Source organism: Trachypithecus francoisi, unplaced genomic scaffold (assembly GCF_009764315.1).
Source record: "Trachypithecus francoisi isolate TF-2019V2 unplaced genomic scaffold, Tfra_2.0 Lachesis_group6, whole genome shotgun sequence".
Taxonomy (NCBI): Eukaryota; Metazoa; Chordata; class Mammalia; order Primates; family Cercopithecidae; genus Trachypithecus; species Trachypithecus francoisi.
This window is the reverse complement of record NW_022681471.1, coordinates 105,618,114-105,632,904: the sequence shown is the minus strand read 5'-3', so window position 1 is coordinate 105,632,904 and position 14,791 is coordinate 105,618,114. Positions and strand designations below refer to the sequence as shown.

The window sequence follows — 14,791 nt, the reverse complement described above, 5'->3', positions numbered from 1 at the left end:
ATCCAGCCAAACTAAGTTTCATCAGTGAAGGAGAAATAAAATCCTTTACAGATAAGCAAATGCTTAGAGATTTTGTCACCACCAGGCCTGCCTTACAAGAGACCCTGAAGGAAGCCCTAAACATGGAAAGGAACAACCGGTACCAGCCATTGCAAAAACATGCCAAAATGTAAAGACCATCGAGGCTAGGAAGAAACTGCATCAACTAATGAGCAAAATAACCAGTTAATATCATAATGACAGGATCAAGTTCACACATAACAATATTAACCTTAAATGTAAATGGACTAAATGCTCCAATAAAAGACACAGACTGGCAAACTGGATAAAGAGTCAAGACCCATCAGTCTGCTGTATTCAGGAGACCCATCTCACATGCAGAGACATACATAGGCTCAAAATAAAGGGATGGAGAAAGATCTACCAAGCAAATGGAGAACAAAAAAAAGCAGGGGTTGCAATCCTAGTCTCTGATAAAACAGACTTTAAACCATCAAAGATCAAAAGAGACAAAGAAGGCCATTACATCATGGTAAAGGGATCAATTCAACAGGAAGAGCTAACTCTCCTCAATATATATGCACCCAATACAGGAGCGCCCAGATTCATAAAGCAAGTCCTTAGAGACCTACAAAGAGACTTAGACTCCCATACAATAATAATGGGAGATTTCAACACTCCACTGTCAACATTAGACAGATCAACGAGACAGAAAGTTAACAAGGATATCCAGGAATTGAACTCATCTCTGCACCAAGCGGACCTAATAGACATCTATAGAACTCTCCACCCCAAATCAACAGAATATACATTCTTCTCAGCACCACATCGCACTTATTCCAAAATTGACCACATAATTGGAAGTAAAGCACTCCTCAGCAAATGTAAAAGAACAGAAATTATAACAAACTGTCTCTCAGACCACAGTGCAATCAAACTAGAACTCAGGACTAAGAAACTCAATCAAAACCACTCAACTACATGGAAACTGAATAACCTGCTCCTGAATGACTACTGGGTACATAACGAAATGAAGCAGAAATAAAGATGTTCTTTGAAACCAATGAGAACAAAGATACAACATACCAGAATCTCTGGGACACATTTAAAGCAGTGTGTAGAGGGAAATTTATAGCACTAAATGCCCACAAGAGAAAGCAGGAAGATCTAAAATTGACACTTTAACATCACAATTAAAAGAACTAGAGAGGCAAGAGCAAACACATTCAAAAGCTAGCAGAAGGCAAGAAATAACTAAGATCAGAGCAGAACTGAAGGAGATAGAGTCACAAAAAACCCTCCAAAAAATCAATGAATCCAGGAGTTGGTTTTTTGAAAAGATCAACAAAATTGACAGACCGCTAGCAAGACTAATAAAGAAGAAAAGAGAGAGGAATCAAATAGACGCAATAAAAAATGATAAAGGGGATATCACCACCGACCCCACAGAAATACAAACACCATCAGAGAATACTATAAATGCCTCTACGCAAATCGACTAGAAAATCTAGAAGAAATGGATAATTTCCTGGACACTTACACTCTCCCAAGACTGAACCAGGAAGAAGTTGAATCCCTGAATAGACCAATAACAGGCTCTGAAATTGAGGCAACAATTAATAGCCTACCCACGAAAAAAAGTCCAGGACCAGATGGATTCACAGCTGAATTCTACCAGAGGTACAAGGAGGAGCTGGTACCATTCCTTCTGAAACTATTCCAATCAATAGAAAAAGAGGGAATCCTCCCTAACTCATTTTATGAGGCCAACATCATCCTGATACCAAAGCCTGGCAGAGACACAACAAAAAAAGAGAATTTTAGACCAATATCCCTGATGAACATCGATGCAAAAATTCTCAATAAAATACTGGCAAACCGGATTCAGCAGCACATCAAAAAGCTTATCCACCATGATCAAGTGGGCTTCATCCCTGGGATGCAAGGCTGGTTCAACATTCGCAAATCAATAAACGTAATCCAGCATATAAACAGAACCAAAGACAAGAACCACATGATTATCTCAATAGATGCAGAAAAGGCTTTTGACAAAATTCAACAGCCCTTTATGCTAAAAACGCTCAATAAATTCGGTATTGATGGAACGTACCTCAAAATAATAAGAGCTATTTACGACAAACCCACAGCTAATATCATACTGAATGGGCAAAAACTGGAAAAATTCCCTTTGAAAACTGGCACAAGACAGGGATGCCCTCTCTCACCACTCCTATTCAACATAGTGTTGGAAGTTCTGGCTAGGGCAATCAGGCAAGAGAAAGAAATCAAGGGTATCCAGTTAGGAAAAGAAGAAGTCAAATTGTCCCTGTTTGCAGATGACATGATTGTATATTTAGAAAAACCCATCGTCTCAGCCCAAAATCTCCTTAAGCTGATAAGCAACTTCAGCAAAGTCTCAGGATACAAAATTAATGTGCAAAAATCACAAGCATTCTTATACACCAGTAACAGACAAGCAGAGAGCCAAGTCAGGAATGAACTTCCATTCACAATTGCTTCAAAGAGAATAAAATACCTAGGAATCCAGCTTACAAGGGATGTAAAGACCTCTTCAAGGAGAACTACAAACCACTGCTCAGTGAAATCAAAGAGGACACAAACAAATGGAAGAACATACCATGCTCATGGATAGGAAGAATCAATATCGTGAAAATGGCCATACTGCCCAAGTTATTTATAGATTCAATGCCATCCCCATCAAGCTACCAATGAGTTTCTTCACAGAATTGGAAAAAACTGCTTTAAAGTTCATATGGAACCAAAAAAGAGCCCGCATTGCCAAGACAATCCTAGGTCAAAAGGACAAAGCTGGAGGCGTCACGCTACCTGACTTCAAACTATACTACAAGGCTACAGTAACCAAAACAGCATGGTACTGGTACCACAACAGAGAAATAGACCAGTGGAACAGAACAGAGTCCTCAGAAATAATACCACACATCTACAGCCATCTGATCTTTGACAAACCTGAGAGAAACAAGAAATGGGGAAAGGATTCCCTATTTAATAAATGGTGCTGGGAAAATTGGCTAGCCACAAGTAGAAAGCTGAAACTGGATCCTTTCCTTACCCCTTATACGAAAATTAATTCAAGATGGATTAGAGACTTAAATGTTAGACCTAATACCATAAAAACCCTAGAAGAAAATCTAGGTAGTACCATTCAGGACATAGGCATGGGCAAGGACTTCATGTCTAAAACACCAAAAGCAACGGCAGCAAAAGCCAAAATTGACAAATGGGATCTCATTAAACTAAAGAGCTTTTGCACAGCAAAAGAAACTACCATCAGAGTGAACAGGCAACCTACAGAATGGGAGAAAATTTTTGCAACCTACTCATCTGACAAAGGGCTAATATCCAGAATCTACAAGAACTCAAACAAATATACAAGAAAAAAACAAACAACCCCATCAAAATGTGGGGAAAGGATATGAACAGACATTTCTCAAAAGAAGACATCCATACAGCCAACAGACACATGAAAAAATGCTCATCATCACTCGCCATCAGAGAAATGCAAATCAAAACCACAATGAGATACCATCTCACACCAGTTAGAATGGCAATCATTAAGAAGTCAGGAAACAATAGATGTTGGAGAGGATGTGGAGAAATAGGAACACTTTTACACTGTTGGTGGGATTGTAAACTAGTTCAACCATTATGGAAAACAGTATGGCGATTCCTCAAGGATCTAGAACTAGATGTACCATATGACCCAGCCATCCCACTACTGGGTATATACCCAAAGGATTATAAATTACTCTACTACAAAGACACATGCACACGTATGTTTATTGCGGCACTATTCACAATAGCAAAGACTTGGAATCAACCCAAATGTCCATCTGTGACAGACTGGATTAAGAAAATGTGGCACATACACACCATGGAATACTATGCAGCCATAAAAAAGGATGAGTTTGCGTCCTTTGTAGGGACATGGATGCAGCTGGAAACCATCATTCTTAGCAAACTATCACAAGAAGAGAAAACCAAACACCGCATGTTCTCACTCATAGGTGGGAACTGAACAATGAGATCACTTGGACTCGGGAAGGGGAACATCACACACTGGGGCCTATCATGGGGAGGGGGGAGGAGGGAGGGATTGCATTGGGGAGTTATACATGATATAAACGTTATGCACATGTACCCTAGAACTTAAAGTATAATAAAAAATAAAAAATAAAAAATAAAAAAAAAAAAAAAAAAAAAAAAAAAAAGAAATTTGTATCATGTGTATCACAATGAAGTCGGACTGAAAATATTTATGCAAAATACTTATTTTGGAAACCTTCATTGATTAAATGACGTTTTCTGATAAGGAAACCTAAAAATAAGCTTTTAATCCAATTAATTAAAATGTCACAGAAATTAAAAAAAAAAAAAAAAAAAAATGTATTCCCACACTTATACATTGCTGCAACCTTAAAGTAAGTGACTAGAGACAAATTCTCTTAGCAGTAAATTTTCCCACTGATTCCCTTATGCTCGTGTACGTCTTCTAGTTACAGAAACCGGGGTAGCTTTGTGACCACAAAACAAAATCTTATGAAATTTTATTACTGCTGAGGAAATATAAAGGACAAGCAATGGTATGAATTATTGTTAACATTAGGGTCCCAGTGAAGGGCAACAGATGGTAGAAATATTTACTCAAGTGATTTTTCCATCAAAGTTTCTATCAGCATTTGAATCTCAGCAGTGCGACTGTTAAGAAGCCATCAAACTCAGCAGCCAGCTGGTGAAATCAACACTGTAAAAACTGACTATACAGAAAATATACTTGTATCTGATTTTTTTTTACATCATATGCCTTTTTCTAGATATCCTTTAATTCAATCTGTATTAATATAAATTCACTTATCTGCTATCGAGTTCTTTGAGGCAGTAGATTGTCAAGCAGGTGTATGCTAATAAAAATACGAAAACTCATTCTCTGTAGCAGATACTGTCAGTGACCTATGCACATCTATTCAGCACTCATCATTTTTGTACAAGTCAATGACCTTTCAATGCAGTACCTGTTATATAAGGGCTTTCCGGGCTGCGAGTGCTGAAAGCAAGGTGGGAAGAATGAGAAAATCTGGGTATTTCCATTAAGAGGAGGACAGTCTTTTCTTGGACTCGCTTGTCTCAAACTTTTGAGCAGGAGTCGCTTCAACTCCATTGTGCTCTGTGAATCTAAACTCTTCAGAATTGGGTCCTTTAAAACGTGCTTTAGACTTTTCTTCAATCAGTAATAACCATGGTAAGGCAGAGCTGAAGAGCAGCTAAAGGGAGAGCTGAAGAGCAGCTAAACTTGTCTTTGACATTTCTGTACTCTTTTTTTTTTTCTGCCTTCCCTCCTCAACTCCAAAGCACCAGTGTGCTCTTTCTTTCTCCTTTTTGTTCCTCATCTGAGAGATCACAGCAGGGTCCCCATGCTATAACTACATGCTTTATATGTAATTTTCCATTCTCTCTGAACATTTCACATTTGAGAAAAGGGAGTGTATTTTTCTTAAATAAAATAATACTTCAGAAGTTTTTCAACATTTGATGGTGGGACCATGTGTACATTAAAATATGACATATGTAATTCATATTTACTTCTGTATTCTCAATGACAATGAATACATTTTTACTGCTATATCACAAAGTAAACAGTTTTTTGTTACATTTCTTTACAGCAACATATATAAATATATTGCACATTTGCCATATAACATATGTTATGGAGCAGTAAAACACAATAACATTGCAAAAGATACCAGAAAACCAATGAGCTTAACCTTAACAAGACAATATTTTTTTTTTTCCTAAAAACAGCAGTTTATTCATGTCAAAATAACACGCTGGTGTTGCGCTCCCCGTGTTTACTTAACATTTGTTGATTCAAAGCCTAAAAAACTTTATCTAAACAATACCACTACTGTTAATGTGTTAAAGACGATTTCAGAGGGAATACCTTAAGATTTTAGGGTCTCGTGCTTGTATGTCTGTGACAACGTTCTTTAGGAAACACTGGTCATTTTTAATATGGTTCATTCAGCAGCATTATTTCACAAAACAGATGCCATTTCCATTAATAAAAATATTCAGCTAGTTTAAATACTCAATCTAATGCTAATTGTTATTGTTTCTCTACTGGCAACTGCAAACATTTTCTATCTCATTCTATTATAGTCCATGTTTTAAAACTTATTTTTTCCTAGTCTACAAGAACATGCTAGATTTAAATGTTAGGGCATTTTATAATTTCTGCTTTCCTATTTTCACTGAAGGTACTTGAAAGCACACAAATTCACCCTGTCACTATATGAGCTAACATTATTTGTGTCACTTTCCTTCATGGTGTTCAGCTTTTCCTTTGAAAACTCCCATGAACATTTCTTCTTGTTAGTTAGGAAATGAGTAGGCAGAAGTGTCAGCTATCTGAAACAGATGCATTTGGCTGAATTGGAATTTTCCTCAATTCCTAATCCAAGAGCTATGCTTTGAGAAGAAATTCTACTACATAAAAATAAGGTTTTATGAAATTTCCAGGTTGTTTTTTCTGCATTGTGGATGTTTAGAGACAATAATTCAGTAAATAAGTTTTAGTTTGTATTGAAATGAACTAATCACTTATAAAGAGTGATTAGTTACAATGGGGCTTACATTTAATGAGCAATTATTTTGTGAAAAATGCTATTCCAAGTGGCTTTATAGACATCTCATTTATATTTCCATTTTAGAGAAGAGATTTCAGAGACATGAAAAGAATTAAGATATTTTCACAACATTCTACAACTATTAAGCTAAAGGACATGGGATTTGAATCCAGTCTTTCTGAGTCCAGCATTTAACCTCTTAACCCCTCTTCTAAACTTCTATTAGAGCCTAATGTGGATTATCACTATTTTGGTGGATGATAAAACTTTGTATATGCACTCAATTCCTGCTTGTTTAGTGAATGCATTAAGAGATACTGATATCATTCAATGAATTTATTAATAAACCAATTTGAGTGGCATATAACATGATTGATATTTTTTTCAGAAAAAAAAATGTGGTATTTTTAGAGAGGTTCTCCATAGTGGCATGGTATATTGCTTTGGAGTATCTTCAAAAAGCACTAATTCATATATTTAATTTTGTCTTTAATCGTGACAAAGGAAAAAAAAAAAAAAAGAGTTGCATGGAACCGGATTATCTTTCTGCTGCTATTGGCAGTCAGTACATTTTGAATGACAACACTAAGCCTCAGTTAAAGCACTGAATTCTCTTTTTTAAAGTGAAAAAGAAAAGATGCAATTTGATCAAAATATATAGGGACAAGGTTATAACATATCCCTATGTTGTATTTCATATCTAAAAATTATTTCTTTACGGAAAATTGTAAATACGAGGCTTCAAACTCCAATGTGTTTCTTCATGTGTTTAAAATATGGGCTGCTTGGTTCATTTTTTTCACAGTAACCATTACTGGCTCATGCCAAAGAATTGTCTGCTAACAGCCACTGTCTACACCCTGTTTTCTAAAATAATTTCATAGTAAATATTTAAACTCATTCTCCTATTCATTATTAGTCAATCAACAATGGTCAAGATAGCTGAAATTACCAAAGCTTTGATTTGCCTTATCGATGAAGGTATCTTACAGGGTTTATTTTACCCATTTTAAGATAATTACTCAGAATGGAAAGATAACCTTAAGGTATATTATGTACGTGTATATGTATTCATGTGTGTGTGCATATGTTCATATGCATGATTTTGGACATAAAATAACCAGGAAAGAAATACCTTAACTGTTTGGGGGATTTGTGATGTCATTCACAGCTCTTTTCTGAAAGAATTTTTCCTTGGACATCTAGAATGATTTTTCTTATTTCATCTACAGATTGAGAAAAAAATAGACTAAATAAAATAGTCTTTTTAAAATTATCCAGTTGGCCGGGCATGGTGGCTCACGTCTGTAATTCCAGCACTTTGGGAAGTTGAGATGGGCAGATCACCTGAGGTCGGAGATCTAGACCAGCCTGACCAACATGGTGAAACCTCGTCTCTACTAAAAATACAAAAATTAGCCAGGCGTGGTGGCGGGTACCTGTAATCCTAGCTACTCGGGAGGCCGAGGCAGGAGAATCGCTTGAAGCCTAGAGGCAGAAGCTGCAGTGAGCTGAGATCCTGCCACTGCACTCCAGCCTGGGGCGACAAGAGCAAATCTCCATCTAAAAAAAAAAAATTATCCAATTGAGGGGAAAACTTTTGATAAAATGTTCATAAATTGCAACTAAACCACACTGTCAAGAATGAGGACCATTAGACAGTCTGTGGAAACTTAAAGTTATGATATATTCACAAAATTGTGTAACGTTAATGTATTAAAAGATCAAATTACATCAAAATTGTTTTGGACTTGTTTCCAAGTTGGAGTAAAAGAGGCTGTACTTAACCTCTTGGCTGAAACACTTAAAAAAAGAAAAAAGACAAAACATATGCTACAATGGTTTTCAACATATGGAACATCAGACATTGAAGGACAGTGGTCCCTGCCAGGAGGCTTTTGTTAAAAGATGAAGCTGAGAGTTTCAGCAGCCCAAGGTTGACTAGCGATCACAGGGCAAAATACCAGAGAGGTGATACATACGCAGAGGACATTCAGCTGAGTCTTGATCAGTTCATGTATGTGAGAAAACCACTCAAAGCTAAGGAAAGAACTACACAAAAGAATTAAAGGGAACAATCACCAGAGCTCACATGTGGCTAAGAATACCACCTGCTCCCACAAGCCCCAAAGCATAAAAAGAAGATTATCCAAAGATCAATTGTTTCCAAGTAAATTAACTGGGTTCCAGAACAAGGGTTAAAAATATTTATTTCAATATATTTGAATTTATTTGAAGTATCAAGCACTCAATAAGTTAAAATTCACAATGTCTGGCATATAATCAAAAATTATCAGTCATCCAAAGAAGCAGTAAAATAACACCCTTAATGAGGAGAAAAATACATCCATTTAAATTAACCCAGAATAGACACAGATGAAAAAATTAGTAGAGAAGAATATTCTAACAGTTATTATATCTGTATTCCATATAATCAAGAAAGTAGAGGAAAGACTGAACATGTTGAGTAGACACATGGAAGAAATAAAAAAGACCCAAATTATACTTCTAAGAGATGAAAATATCCGATGTTAAAAATATATACTACATGGGATTAGCCATAGATTAGACTTTGAAAAAGATGAGTCTATTTGACAATAGAGATTATATAAAATGAATTACAGAGAAAAGAGACTAAAAAGAAAATGAACATAACATCGGTGAGTAGTGGGGGCAGGTTTCAGGAGCCTAATAAATGTACAATTGGAGTCCCATTTTTTCAAAAAAAAATGGCTGAAAGCTTTCTAAATTTGATGAAATGTTAAATACACAGATTCAAGAGCTTAACTGACTTCAAGAACAAGGAACATGAAGAAAACTGGGGACTACACCAAGTTACGTCAAAACAAATTGCCTGATCATAAAAGTACTCCCTAATAAACCTTCTACATACAAATCTCCATTTTACAATGGCTTTCCAAGAAACCCAACCTGAAATATGTACCAAAATCCATACTGAATAACTATCCTCCAAAGAGTACTTCTTTTATACATTTCTATGTTGCTTGATTTTTTTCACAATAAGTACTAATTTTATCATAAAATATAAATTAAAATAGATAACTACTGGGTTGGATATCATTGAAAATGGCAAGTGGTTTCTATATCTCCCCAAAACATTTTATATAACTCTAATATATTTCTGCCTCTCAGGCAGAGACCCCATTATGCTGCATTAGCCCAAAATTCACTTCAGTGCTATTTTTAAAATGTATCTTCTATATTAAAGCAGATTGGGAATCCATACATTTCCTCTCTATACAAATGCCAATGCTGGTGTGCATACAAGTTTGATTGATATATATATGATTACACAAGATTTTAAAAATATTCATTTTCTGTGTTTAAATAGCTTATCATATACATAGGCGTTTAAATGCTTAACTCCTTAATATCAAAAGACATATTCACTATAGAAACATATTTGAGAATGAAGACTGTAAAGTCAAATGTGATATTGCTTTTGTGAATTCAGCATTTTGAAATATCTAAACTATTTAATAAACTACTGAGTGTTTTTTGCCCTCATCTGTCTTAATCAGTATTTTCTGGCATTAAAAATTGGCTACAATTCAAATCCACTTGATTGACTACTGCAACATGAACAATTTGAGCTAAAAAAAGATGCAAACATAATTAAGCCTTTGTGTAATAAACACAATGTTTCTTATGCCTAAAATATATATTTTAGGAACCAAATTATATCCTCGACAATCTAATCTATCTTTACCTGCATATTCAAAGGACACAACAAGTTGAAATTAAACTATACACTGGTTATCATCCACATGTTGCTTCTCTATTAACATAAACCATAAAAAAGTCAATAAGTACCACCAATTAACTCTGCATTGTTTTGGCCTCTGGACTATTTCAAAAGGCATTTTGTCAATAGAATATATAGAAATATTGCAGTATCACTACAAATTGTCTTTAGGGAAACAGAACTGTAATTTTGTCATGATGGATATTTCTAGCAACTTCATTATAGCTAAGTACGCCATAAGTTCTCCTTCTGGAACGGTTCCAACATAAGGCAAAAATACACACTGCCCCAAAGCCACAAAACACCTTGCTGTTAAGACGATGCTCCCTTTTGTCACGGATTCAATATTTTTGCAGTTTATCAGATAAACCAGTTCTGTCCAGGCAAATGCTCTCATCCTGACACAAAAAGTCCACAGCACATTTCTCTAATATTATCATTATAATTTTCTTTCTAGTATGTATAATGATGACAACAAAAGTCAAAAGTAGTCATTTCCATCATCCTTCACAACCTGAACTTAAAGAAATTAAACAGTCCAGATGTGATGAAGATAAATACAATTTAGAAAAAAAAAATCAAAAACTTACCTTAAGATACCATTTGTATTTAGCATGTTCCCAATTCTCAGGAATTTGTGTCTTTCTGAGGAACTGTTCAGCTTCTGTTAGCCACTGATTAAATATCTTTATATCATAATGAAAACGCCGCCATTTCTCAACAGATCTGTCAAATCGCCTGCAGGTAAAAAAAATATGGATCAAGAAAAATAAATGGATGATATAAAACAGATTGTAGAGATACAGCATATATTTTTTGGTTATACTGACAAAGATATTCTGATAGTTTCTGGCATTTGTAGAGTTTAGTTTCAATTAACAAATAAAAATTAATAGATACACCTAGCATGTACCCACAAAATTTTTTAAACATGCTCAATAAAAAAGATGATTTTAAACTGAAGGTTGCAATTTTTCCATTTAAAGTTAATATATTTCTTGATTAAAAGAAAGGTAAAGCAACCATTTTGGACGATTAGCATTTTCTTTCCTAAGAATATATATATTTTTTAAATTCTAGAAATTTACAAATATCTTAACATTGTAATAAATTATTTGGAAGCAATATATTCAATTTCAAAATATATTTGGATACAAATTAAATGACTTCATAAATTCGATCACTTTCAATATTATTCTTGATCCAAAACTGTCTATTCATCAATTGAAAGGAGTAATAAGCATAGTAAGATGAACAAAGTTAACAATATTGTACTGTATATTTCAAAATAGTGAAAGAGAATTTTAAATGTTCTCACCACAGAGAAATTATAAATGTTCGAGGTTATGGATACGTTAAGTAATCTGATTTGATCATTACACAATGAAACATTACACCAAAACATCACACTCACCCCATAAATACATATAGTTATCACAAATAAAACTAAAAATATAACTAAAATACCATTATCACACCAATAAATCAATAATTCATCACTATCATTAAAGATTCTGTCAATATTTAAAATAATATGACAGATGTAATTCATATTGTAGGCTCAGATGTAAGCATTTAACTAACTGATAAACTAAACTATGTGATGCCTTCTTTAATCCTACTTATTTTATTGTATCCACTAAAATTTTGGATTGGAATACTGCAGGAACTTAGTACAAGTCAAATGTGTTAGTATCGCACATGGAAAGAATATTAGGAAGCAAGCATTGGTCACCTTCCAGTCATAAAAGAGACTGAGACAGAAATAATATGAACCAGGGCTTTATGTTTACCTAAGACAGTTGCACATAAGAATCAACCGGGGCATTTAAAAAAACAGCAACAACAATAACCAAACAGTGACCCTGGGGCTCCACTCCAGACCAACTTAATCAGTATTTCTGGAGGTTGGATGCTGACATTGTTATTTTGCAAAGCATCCAGGTGATTTCAATGCACAGTCAAGGTGAAAAACACTGCTATAAAGTAGGATTTGAAATCTTATTGGACTTACAGTCTACCAGATCTCCTGGGACCTGTCCAAGCAAGCATTTGTGAGCACTAAACCAAAAGCCATCCTAAAGATTACTGGCTATGGTGCTGCCTCAGAGTACAGGAATCTGTCAAGCTTTTCTGAACTCTATTCTTAAGTAGCAATGGATCATACTTTTGAATACCATGATATCTTTTCAGTCCTCTACCTTCATTCAGGAATTTAAAGTAACACTAGAATTTTAAAATTGCTACATCTGCCTACTGATGTACTGGGCAGAGAAATGAATTAACATTTATGAAACAGTTACTAATAGCCAGGCACCGGGCTCTGTGCTTTTACAGTGTCAGTCATATCATTTCATTGACACCTACAATAACCCTGCAGCATAGCAATATTATTCTCATTTTCCATTGGAGAAAACAGAGGCCAAGTAATTTGCCAAAAGGTGAAAATGGTATTAAATAGTAGAGAGAGGCTTCTAACCCAAATATCTCTTGTTTCAATGGCACCTTTCTACCACTGCACATGCTCTCCTGTGAAATATTTTATTTTTCCAAGATGAAGTTTCACCTTATCAGTTAAATTGAAAGTGATAGTTCTAGAGTTTTTTCCCCCTTATTTTTATTAACTACCTAAAATTTAAGAATGTATCTACATGTACATTGCATTCTTTTTTTTTCAATTAGAAAAATAGGGATTTTTTTTTTTTAAATTATACTTTAAGTTCTAGGGTACATGTGCATAACGTGCAGGTTTGTTACATATGTATACTTGTGCCATGTTGGGGTGCTGCACCCATCAACTTGTCAGAACCCATCAATTCATCATTTACAGCAGGTATAACTGCCAACGCAATCCCTCCCCCCTCCCCTATGATAGGCCCCGGTGTGTGATGTTCCCCTTCCCGAGTCCAAGTGATCTCATTGTTCAGTTCCCACCTATGAGTGAGAACATGCGGTGTTTGGTTTTCTCTTCTTGTGATAGTTTGCTAAGAATGATGGTTTCCAGCTGCATCCATGTCCCTACAAAGGACGCAAACTCATCCTTTTTGATGGCTGCATAGTATTCCATGGTGTATATGTGCCACATTTTCTTAATCCAGTCTGTCACTGGTGGACATTTGGGTTGATTCCAAGTCTTTGCTATTGTGAATAGTGCCGCAATAAACATACGTGTGCATGTGTCTTTATAGCAGCATGATTTATAATCCTTTGGGTATATACCCAGTAGTGGGATGGCTGGGTCATATGGAACATCTAGTTCTAGATCCTTGAGGAATTGCCATACTGTTTTCCATAATGCTTGAACTAGTTTACAATCCCATCAACAGTGTAAAAGTGTTCCTATTTCTCCACATCCTCTCCAACACCTGTTGTTTCCTGACTTTTTAATGATTGCCATTCTAACTGGTGTGAGATGCTATCTAATTGTGGTTTTGATTTGCATTTCTCTGATGGCGAGTGATGATGAGCATTTTTTCATGTGTCTGCTGGCTGTATGAATGTCTTCTTTTGAGAAATGTCTGTTCGTATCCTTTGCCCACTTTTTGATGGGGTTGTTTTTTTCTTGTATATTTGTTTGAGTTCTTTGTAGATTCTGGATATTAGTCCTTTGTTGGATGAGTAGATTGCAAACATTTTCTCCCATTCTGCAGTTGCCTGTTCACTCTGATGGTAGTTTCTTTTGCTGTGCAGAAGCTCTTTAGTTTAATTAGATCCCCTTTGTCAATTTTGGCTTTTGCTGCTGTTGCTTTTGGTGTTTTAGACATGAAGTCCTTGCCCATGCCTATGTCCTGAACGGTATTACCTAGGTTTTCTTCTACGGTTTTTATGGTATTAGGTCTAACATTTAAGTCTCTAATCCATCTTGAATTAATCTTCGTATAAGGAGTAAGGAAAGGATCCACTTTCAGCTTTCTACTTATGGCTAGCCAATTTTCTCAGCACCATTTATTAATAGGGAATCCTTTCCCCATTTCTTGTTTCTCTCAGGTTTGTCAAAGATCAGATGGCTGTAGATGTGTGGTATTATTTCTGAGGACTCTATTCTGTTCCATTGGTCTATATCTCTGTTTTGGTATCAGTACCATGCTGTTTTGGTTACTGTAGCCTTGTAGTATAGCTTGAAGTCAGGTAGCGTGACGCCTCCAGCTTTGTCCTTTTGACTTAGGATTGTCTTGACAATGCGGGCTCTTTTCAGACATTGTATTTAATGAATAATTATATGCGTAACCTTTAAAATCATGTAAAACAGACAGCATTTTGGTAGCATAAAAAAGGCAACCGAAGGTAGCCAAAGAGCTATTCTCTAACTATAGTTAGTGAAAAGTAAGAATGTTGCCTTTGATAATTAATGGTATTCTAGAGT

General features: G+C 35.4%; 1 protein-coding gene across 1 annotated transcript in view; it reads right to left on the bottom strand.

The window, feature by feature from the left end:
- DMD (dystrophin) overlaps nucleotides 1-14,791 on the bottom strand; it is a 2,224,438-nt gene that overhangs the window by 1,164,590 nt on the left and 1,045,057 nt on the right. The window contains 1 exon segment of the mRNA XM_033201414.1: nucleotides 11,019-11,166. Within this exon segment, the coding sequence (XP_033057305.1) occupies nucleotides 11,019-11,166 (148 nt within the window).